The sequence below is a fragment of the Priapulus caudatus genome, unplaced genomic scaffold (assembly GCF_000485595.1).
Source record: "Priapulus caudatus unplaced genomic scaffold, Priapulus_caudatus-5.0.1 Scaffold1571, whole genome shotgun sequence".
NCBI lineage: Eukaryota > Metazoa > Priapulida > Priapulimorpha > Priapulimorphida > Priapulidae > Priapulus > Priapulus caudatus.
In genome coordinates, this window is record NW_014578632.1 from 2,681 (window position 1) to 13,124 (window position 10,444).

Here is a 10,444-nt window from a genome sequence, read left to right on the forward strand (position 1 = left end):
GGTGGCTGTACCGCTCATTCCCTTGCCGCTGTCACGTCCCCGCCCATGGACCGACATCTGGCACCCTGTGTCTGAACCTGAGGGAGATCATGGAGCTCTTGGATGGGTCTCAACATTTGAGGAAGCGTGCGAAGTAAAAAAACACTTCGAGGTTTTTGCCTCTCTGACGTTTGTGTCGGAAAGGCATAATTCCTTTCCAGAAGGTGAGTCATAATACCTTGGTCCTTGCCTTGGCTTTACTTTAGTTATTTACTATTTAGTCCTTTACTTAAATAGTTTTTAGTTTTGTAGTTTAGTTCACGTGCAACACAAGAACACGTATCACCGACACGCGTATACGCACGCACACACGTCGCACACACGCGCTCACGCACACACATCGCACACACGTGCTCACGCACACACGCGCTCACGTACACACGTCGCACACACGCGCTCACGTCGCACACACGCCTAACGCACACCACGTCGCACACACGCGCTCACGCACACACGTCGCACACACGCACTCACGCACACATGTCGCACACACGCGCTCACGCACACGTCGCACACACGTGCTCACGCACACACGCGCTCGCGCACACACGTCGCACATGTCGCACACACGCGCTCAGGCACACGTCTATGGCAAGCCATTTGTATCATAATTCGACAAACCACGGTTCCTCGCACGAAACCTAGTTTTTCGTGCTCAGAAACCAGGGTTCTTGCCATGAAACTAGGTTTCGTGGCACGAAACCTGGTTTCTAGCCTATAACCGCAGTTATAGCTGGAATCTTAGTTTCGTGAACAGAAACTAGGTTTTGGAGCAAGAACCTAGGTTTCAGCAAGAAACCCACTTTCAACCGCGCCATTTGTATCATAATTCGAGAAACCACGGTTCCTCGCACGAAACCAGGTTTCGTGTTCACAAAACCTAGTTTCTTGCTCAAGAAACCAGGGTTATTGCCATGAAACTAGGTTTCATGGCATGAAACCTGGTTTCTAGCCCTATAACCGCAGTTATAGCTGGATTCTTAATTTCTTGAGCAAGAAACTAGGTTTGGGAGCAAGAACCTAGGTTTCAGCAAGAAACCTACTTTCAACGTCGCCATTTGTATCATAATTCGAGAAACCATAGTTTCGAGCGACGAAACCAGGTTTCGTGCTCACAAAACCAGGTTTCTTGCCATGAAACTAGGTTTCATGGCATGAAACCTGGTTCTAGCCTATAACCGCAGTTATAGCTGGAATCTTAGTTTCTTGAGCAAGAAACTAGGTTTTGGGAGCAAGAAACCCACTTTCAACCGCGCCATTTGTATCATAATTCGAGAAACCATAGTTTCGAGCGACGAAAACCTTAGTTTCGTCGTTGCTAAGGCCTGTATCTAGGATTCGTAATCCCGAGCGTGACGTCAGCGTAGTTCAGCCACTCGGGCCACTGCTCAGTAAATACTATAGAAATTAACATACTAGTTAGGCTAATTAATTGAATATTGTACAATAAATTAAATATGCTGTGCTATTAAATGTATGAGACTGTACGTGCGTGTATCTGCGTGTACGCCGCGTGCACGTGCGTGTACCCGCGTGTTACGTGCGTGTACCAGCGTGTACCCGCCGGTGCCGTGCGTGTACCAGCGTGTACGTGCGTGTACCGCGTGTACGTGCGTGTACCGCGCTGCAGACGCGTGCACACGCGTGCACGTGCGTGCACGTGCGTGTACCGCGTGCACGTTGCGTGTACCGCGTGTACGTGCGCTGTACGTGCGAGTACTGTGCGTGTGCCCGCGTGCACGTGCGTGTACCAGCGTGTACGTGCGTGTACGTGCGTGTACCCGCGTGTACGTGCGTGTACGTGCGTGTACGTGCGTGTACGTGCGTGTGCCCGCGTGTACGTGCGTGTACCAGCGTGTACGTGCGTGTACCCGCGTGCACCCACGCGTGTACGTGCGTGTACGTGCGTGTACCCGCGTACACGTGGGTACACGCACGTACACGCGTTGCACGCGGTACACGCACGTACACGCGTCTGCACGCGGGTACACGCGGGCACACGCACGTACACGCTGGTACACGCACGTGCACGCGGGTACACGCTGGTACACGCACGTACACGCGGGTACACGCACGTGCACGCGGGTACACGCAGATACACGCACGTACACTCTCATACATTTAATAGCACAGCATATTTAATTTATTTATACAATATTTAATTAATTAGCCTAACTAGTATGTTATTTCTATAGTATTTACTGAGCAGTGGCCCCGAGTGGCTGAACTACGCTGACGTCACGCTCGGGATTACGAATCCTAGATACGGCCTTAGCAACGACGAAACTAGGTTCGTCGCGTCGAAACTATGGTTTCTCGAATTATGATACAAATGGCGCGGTTGAAAGTGGGTTTCTTGCCTCCAAAACCTAGTTTTTGCTCAAGAAACTAAGATTCCAGCTATAACTGCGGTTATAGGGCTAGAACCAGGTTTCATGCCATGAAAACCTAGTTTCATGGCAATAAACGGCGTTTTGTGAGCACGAAAACCTGGTTTCGTCGCTCGAAAACTATGGTTTCTCGAATTATGATACAAATGGCGCGCGTTGAAAGTAGGTTTCTTGCTGAAACCTAGGTTCTTGCTCCCAAAACCTAGTTTCTTGCTCAAGAAACTAAGATTCCAGCTATAACTGCGGTTATAGGGCTAGAAACCAAGTTTCGTGCCACGAAACCTAGTTTCATGGCAAGAACCCTGGTTTCTTGAGCCAAGAAGCTAGGTTTTGTGAACACGAAACCTGGTTTCGTGCGAGGAACCGTGGCGGGTTTCTCGAATTATGATACAAATGGCTTGCCATACACGTCACACACACGCGCTCACGCACACACGCGCTAACGCACACACGTCGCACACACGCGCTCACGCACACGCGCTCAGCACACATGTATGCGCTCACGCACACACGCGCTCACGCACACGTCACACACACGCGCCTCACGCACACACGCCGCTAACGCACACACGCGCTAACGCAACACACGTCGCACACACGCACTCACCACACATGTCGCACACACGCGCTCACGCACACGTCACACACGCGCGCCTCACGCACACACGCGCTAACGTACACACGTCGCGCTCACGCACACACGTCGCACACACGCGCTCACGCACACACGTCGCACACACGCGCTCACGCACACACGTCGCACACACGCGCTCACGCACACACGTCGCACACACGCGCTCACGCACACACATCATACACACGCGCTCAGCACACATGTATGCGCTCACGCACACACGCGCTCACGCACACACGTTCATTTCACGAATTACGAAATCTGGTCTGAAATTGTTTACTTGCTTGCCCGACGGGCAAGCCACCCTGGCCTTTAACTAGTCTTTCCAAACAATTACTAGTCCCGGGCTAGCGGGCTAGCGGCTAATTCGACCCCTGATTATACCTATGCAATACCTTTTAGAGGCAAACGTCGCATCGACGATGCCGTATAGCTAAAAATGATACCCTTTCAACATCTTTTTTTGAACGCAGGTGCGCAGCCAGTCATGTTGAGTGTTCACTAAAACAACAAACTTAAATGTCCTTTTTTTTCCCCATACATGATACAGGACCCAAACAAAAGATCAGATTTTCAGATTCCGTCATTGAAGGTGATGGTACACCTTTCTTTCTGCGAGGACGATGGGAATACTCATGTATGTTTGGACGAGACAAGCATGCAGCCAGGAACAAGAAAGCAGCAGAGGAGGAAAAAATACAACATAAGGTAACAATGAATCTTGTTCAGATGGACTGCATATGAGCCCCTCCACTGCATGTCTGTTAAAATGCAGTTGAATCATGACTACATCAATCACCCTTTTTTAATGCAAACTATTCCATAACTTGAGGTCCCATCTACAGCTATGTCTATATTCCAGATAGGTACAGGCTTCTGCCCAGGATTTTTTAGTGGCAGGCGCATCCAGTGATGCAAGCGCCGTAGGCGCGAAGCTAATCTAGGGGGGTCCGGGGGCATGCCACCCCATAAAATTTTTGATTTTGGATAGTCTGAAATTCAATTTCCTGCATTCTGAGCAATAAAAAGCCCATATATCCGACTTTTTTATATTTTATTTTTATCAAAAATTAGTGCTGGGCGGAGATATATAGTGCCGGGCGGCAACCGCGAGTGCTGGACAAACCCGCCCGCCGTGTACCAAGTAAGTACAATGAGTAAGTGAATATCCCTTTGCATTTTTACTCATATTTCAGCCAAAAAACATCCAATTAACGTGAAATTTTCCCACATTACTTTGTGGACATATCAGATCACTCCAATACACATTTTATTAATCACTCATCACTTTTTAAACTTGCAAACAAAGTAACTTTGTCGACATGTGCAAAAAATGATGAGTGGTTGATACAATGTATATTGTTGTTATCTGATATGTCAACTTGGCGTTGTGTGAAAATTTCAAGTTAAATGGACGTTATATGGCCTACTAATGAGCAAAAATGCAAAGTGCAGCTCTACTAACTATAAATTATTTCTTCTTCTGTTTGTTTACTTACAGCAAGATCATCCAACCTGCAAAAAGAAAGCCAAGAAAATGCAGTCGTCAAAGAAGATGGGATGTCCAGCAAAACTCCACATGAGGGAAGTAGCACGCATCGTGGATTTTAAGGTAGCCAAATGTTTAATTAAGTACATACATATCACTGGCCTTGTTACTTATCACTGAACTAATAATCAATGCACATACAAGAAATTGTATAATAACACATTTAGAAGGAAATACAAAAAACATAATTGAAAGATTATTGTGCTAGGTAAGCCTAAGCCAAAAGTCCTTTGTTATCGGGATAAGGCCCATGTAGGATGTCTTATTTTAGGAGGAAAATGTGCAATCTTACGCCCATCAAGCTATGAGTGTAACACAATTTTGTATAATATAGCTGTTCAGGCAAGTGAAATCATGTATTTTCAGATGGTAAGAGAAGCTTGTGACATCTATGTATTAATTTGTAAAGCATTTTGGGCCTTCGAAATGCCCTGAACGGTACTTTGATACCAGCAAGTCCCTAAGTATAAGATATGTTACAACATGTTTGGTTTTGTCCCTTTTCTTGCTGATATTTTGGTTATAATGGACTTTATCACATGTAATTATATTTGTATCCATACTTTTTTCTCTGCAGGTTGACAAGGCTTCTACCACCTATCTACAGAAAAAGACCAGTCAGAGAGTGAAAGAGGCCATGGCAAGAGGTGATGCCCTTCAAATAGAGAAGAGAATTTATATTCAGCTTCCTAGTGATGAGGACCACAGAAATGTCCACAGTCTGGGAGAGGTAGGTTTTTAATGTTGGTAATTAATTATGATTTTAATGATCACATTCGTGATTAAGAAACATATCATAATTGATCCATGTATATATTCATAATCTAGCCTATAATATCTCCTAGCCTGCACTGCCAGTGCCAATATTTCCTAAGAACCAAGCTGTCGTGCAAACATATCTTTGTTGTGTTGACTCATCAGGGTTTGAAGAGCGAGTGTCTGCCAGCATCCTTCAATTCCCCATTCAACACTTCAGCAGGGGAGACTGGAGTGAAAATCTCTGCCGATGATCCCTCTGATTGCGCAACAAAGGACATCCTGTTGCCAATCAGAGGGGCACCACTCAAACGACTGGCAGGCCATTGTCGCGAGAAGCTTTCCTTGCTACGAGATCTAACGTATCTTTGTAATGATGGGGAGGCTCTCACTGAAATGTGGGAAAAGCTGCATACCATGGTAGAAACTACGAGGCAATCATTGCCAATTGATGGAACCTTTGATATCCCAAATGGTAGGTCAAAGTCTTGTATTCAATAGAGGCAAGTTATTTAACCACTGGCATAGCAGCAGTCTCAACGGTGGTTACATAACACACTGTTGTGTGTATCGTCAGGGCTTCTTTACAGTGTGATTAAAATTATGTGCACAAACCTAAATGTTTATTCATTAACAGGGGCTGACAATCTGGTAAAGGTTTTAAATAGGGACCCAGCTATGCCAAAAATGCCAGACCAATCATCCCGCTACCATGTAGCAGGCGATGTCTTGGAGCATAAGGACTTTGAGACATTAACAAATCCCAACTGGCTGAACGACAAGGTATAAGACCTTTTCAAGCAAGGTAGCAAAGTAATATTTTTCATAAATATTGATGCAAACGTTGAGTTACATGTGTAATAACATTCCAAAAACACAGGTAGGTGGTCCCTCCAGTAGGTGACGCGTGCACCACAGAAACAAACTAGCTTAACAAACAAACCCCTGCTTTGTGAAACAGTTACGCTTGTTTAAGAACTAAAACGCTATTATGTTTTGTGTGTATTCTTACAGGTGATCAATGCCTACCTGCTTCTCCTCCGTAATCAGGCCAACAGAGAGGATGAGGGCCACATCTATGTTATCCCTTCATATGTTCCTGTCCAATGGAGCAGTAGCAATCTTCAGCCATGGTTTTTCAAAAAGGTATGAAAATGCACACAGATTGCTGTAAAAAAGCCAACTTGCCATACTGTCTTACTGAAGAAACAACACATGAATGCAAATACACTGGCTTCAAACTTGGGATTGGGTCTATTGAAAACACATGAAGCACCGATTTAAGTATGAAAATGTACAGAGAAATTTAGATTCAGACAATAAACATCTAAGATATAGCTTATATTATTCATACTCACAACATTAATTTCTTCTTCATCAGGTGAAACTTCACATGTTCCAGTGGCTGTTAATTCCAATAAATGTTGACAACAGCCACTGGATACTTTTGTGTGCCAGTCCGGCAAAGAGGACAGTGTCTTTGCTGGATTCGCTGCCTGGGAGAGACAACTCGAGGTACCTGGAGCAGTTCAGGTGAGTCACATATTACAACATATATTAGTCAAAGATTGAGGAATTGTGAGCATTTTGCCTGGAGCATTATAGCTCACAGCGGGAGTTCACTTGATGAAGACCACGATGGGGGTTTTCAATCACAACGCAAGAAATACGTAATGATAGTTTTACTATTATAGGATTATAAAAACTTGGCCAGGAATCCGCCTACTAACTGATATATTTGAAAAATTAAAAAACTGATTTGCTGCAAATCGATCGCCAACGCGGAACGCGCATACGCTACGTGAAAAAGTCCACGTGGTCCCCATATGCTATCCGGTATGTGGCCCGTATGCGGGCTTGTCGATATCTCCAGCCCAGCGCGGACAGATGTGAACGGGCGGTGGATTTATACATTTCACGGGTGGCCATTGGATTTCTTCCGATATTTCTTCATTTAACGATGCCTAGGTTCGGATTTTACCACACAAGCCCTTTTTAAGTACTTATTCAATAATATTGATCAATTAGTTTGGCCAATATAGATATTTTCAGTAACTTTTCCAAAACTGTTATTTATCTTTAAATGTATAACTTAGCTATATTTGAAATACTCATATTTCATGATCACAATGATGTCTCTTTCTGCAATATGTGCAACAATGCTATTTTAAAGTTTATAATAGGTGTAAAAGTCAGAATAATGACAAGATTTCAGTCCTCAAATTATCTTTTATGACATATACCGACCATTACTATAGGGTAAAAAGCCCTCTTCTAACATAATGAATGACAACCCTCATTTCGTATTACAAATAGCAACCATCATATTACAAATAAGAACCCTTTTCTATAATTATGCATGGCAGTCCGTATGAATAATGACCACTTTTTGAATGATGAATATGGGTCTTTATGAATAGCGAGCAGTCACCAGGTAGATGAAAGGTAATCTCTCTGCTGGCGGTGTAATAGTTTTCTTGTCATAGCAGTACATAACGCTATTGGCAACTAATGATGATTAGGAACTTGTATGAGAGACCTATTTATTTTGCATAAAGGTAATATCTTTAAAAATAACTTGAAAAAAGTAGCGACAATGTTAAAGTAAAGCTTTCTTCTTTCTCACCTGGTTTTGAGATAGTTTGATTTTTCATTTGAATACAAAAGGAAGTACATGGATCTTCGCAGTGAGGCTACGGGAGAGCTGGCAGGCCACTGGGTGGAGGATCGACAGCTGCAGTCAGCAAGGCAGACTGACGGGGCTTCGTGTGGAGCATTTGTTCTACTGGTAATTGATTCTAATGATTTGACTTTGTTTCATTAAAATAAACGTCCTTAAATCAGCTCGCCTGGCATTCACTCACTTAACAATGGCTTTTTACAATAATAGTTTGACAGCATCAGCATTCCCTACACTGTTTAAGGTGACTCTTAAATAAAATTGCAGTATAGATTCTCGGATGTATCTGATTCTATGGCTAAATAAGCTATCACAATTACTCAATCATTTACAATTAAACAATATATTCTTTACAAAGCAGATTTTATGTTTGTATTTTGAAATTTCTCGAGTGTCTCAAATATCTAATATTTTTGCTCCTTAATATTGTTTTTCATTCTAGGGGTACAAATGGCATACTGTACCTTGATTTAGGTCCAACTCGGAACTTAAGTTCAACTTACGATCTTTATGAAGCACCCACAAGGCAAAATAAAAGTGCAATGTTTTAGGCAGGACCATGTTGTGTAAAGCTAAGTGGCAAACTGCCCATTGCTAGAAGTATAATTTAAAATGTTACACACCATATTTTAGAACATTTTGGACAAAATATGAATGTGAATAGGTGACTTAAATATTTTTTTATTTGCAGAATGGTCTTGCCATCTCAATGAAGGTAGATCCAGCTTCATTGAATCAGAAGCATGCTATAAGCATGCGGCGCCATGTCCTGCAACAGCTTCTGGCAGCATCGGTAAAGCCGCCTTCACAGAGGACAATCTGTGACGCAGTTGGGTGTTGCGAGCCACCACTCCCAACCAACTGGGTGGCGTGTGATGTTTGTGGTAGGTGGTGCCATTACCGGTGCGTAAACATCACACGCCGGCCAAGAGGGGACTATATTTGTCCCATATGCACCATTCAGTACGAGTAGGGTACAATGAGGGGGGAGGGGGAGGGGGGAGAGGCGGGTGGAGGGGGTTCGTGGTGGTGATATTGTTTATGCAACATGCTTTTTAGATGTTAATATATATGCATATTTTTGTCCAGTTCTTTACATTAAAAACTTGACACTTTGATGGAATGCTTTTGTGTATAATTCTTTGTGTATAAGAATAATGATTAAATTTACTGTGGTAAAATATATTACAATGAGTTAGAATAAATGGAAACAATAACATAAAACAGATGAAATGTATACACATGACGCGAATATAATTGAGAAAACATACATATTTAGCAAGTGTAATTTATAGAGCACATGTGAGGTCGATGGAGCACATCTCCAAGGCGATGTACACATATACTGACACATAATGATTACACGCAGTCAGAATAAACATATGTAACATCAAAATTAATGCTTTCTCTGAGGAGTTATTTTGATGCGATTACAGATGAAATGTATACACATGACGCGAATATAATTGAGAAAACATACATATATTAGCAAGTGTAATTTATGGAGCACATGTTGAGGTCGACGGAGCACGTCTCCAAGGCGATGTACGCATATACTGACACATAATGATTAACATGAGTCAGAAACTATGTAACATCAATGCTTTCTCTGAGGAGTTATTTTGATGCGATTACAGATGAAATGTATACACATGACGCGAATATAATTGAGAAAACATACATATTTAGCAAGTGTAATTTATGGAGCACATGTTGAGGTCGATGGAGCACATCTCCAAGGCGATGTACACATATACTGACACATAATGATTAACACGAGTCAGAAATAAATATATATGTAACATCAATTAATGCTTTCTCTGAGGAGTTATTTTGATGCGATTACAGATGAATGTATACACATGACGCGAATAATAATTGAGAAAACATACATATATAGCAAGTGTAATTTATGGAGCACATGTTGAAGTCGACGGAGCACATCTCAGGCGATGTACGCATATACTGACACATAATGATTAACATGAGTCAGAAACTATGTAACATCAATGCTTTCTCTGAGGAGTTATTTTGATGCGATTACAGATGAAATGTATACACATGACGCGAATATAATTGAGAAAACATACATATTTAGCAAGTGTAATTTATGGAGCACATGTTGAGGTCGATGGAGCACATCTCCAAGGCGATGTACACATATACTGACACATAATGATTAACACGAGTCAGAAATAAATATATGTAACATCAAATTAATGCTTTCTCTGAGGAGTTATTTTGATGCGATTACAGATGAAATGTATACACATGACGCGAATATAATTGAGAAAACATACATATATTAGCAAGTGTAATTTATGGAGCACATGTTGAGGTCGATGGAGCACATCTCCAAGGCGATGTACACATATACTGACACATAATGATTAACA

General features: G+C 42.7%; 1 protein-coding gene across 1 annotated transcript in view; it reads left to right on the plus strand.

Moving 5' to 3' along the window:
• The first annotated feature begins 4,966 nt into the window (after positions 1-4,966).
• The window catches only part of LOC106817031 (ubiquitin-like-specific protease 1), a 16,437-nt gene continuing 10,959 nt past the window's right edge, over positions 4,967-10,444 (plus strand). Inside the window, exons 1-8 of the mRNA XM_014821683.1 lie at positions 4,967-4,981; positions 5,190-5,342; positions 5,534-5,843; positions 6,006-6,151; positions 6,383-6,514; positions 6,750-6,901; positions 8,036-8,156; positions 8,740-8,932. Coding sequence (XP_014677169.1) covers positions 4,967-4,981; positions 5,190-5,342; positions 5,534-5,843; positions 6,006-6,151; positions 6,383-6,514; positions 6,750-6,901; positions 8,036-8,156; positions 8,740-8,932 — 1,222 coding nt within the window. The remainder of the gene's footprint in view (positions 4,982-5,189; positions 5,343-5,533; positions 5,844-6,005; positions 6,152-6,382; positions 6,515-6,749; positions 6,902-8,035; positions 8,157-8,739; positions 8,933-10,444) is intronic.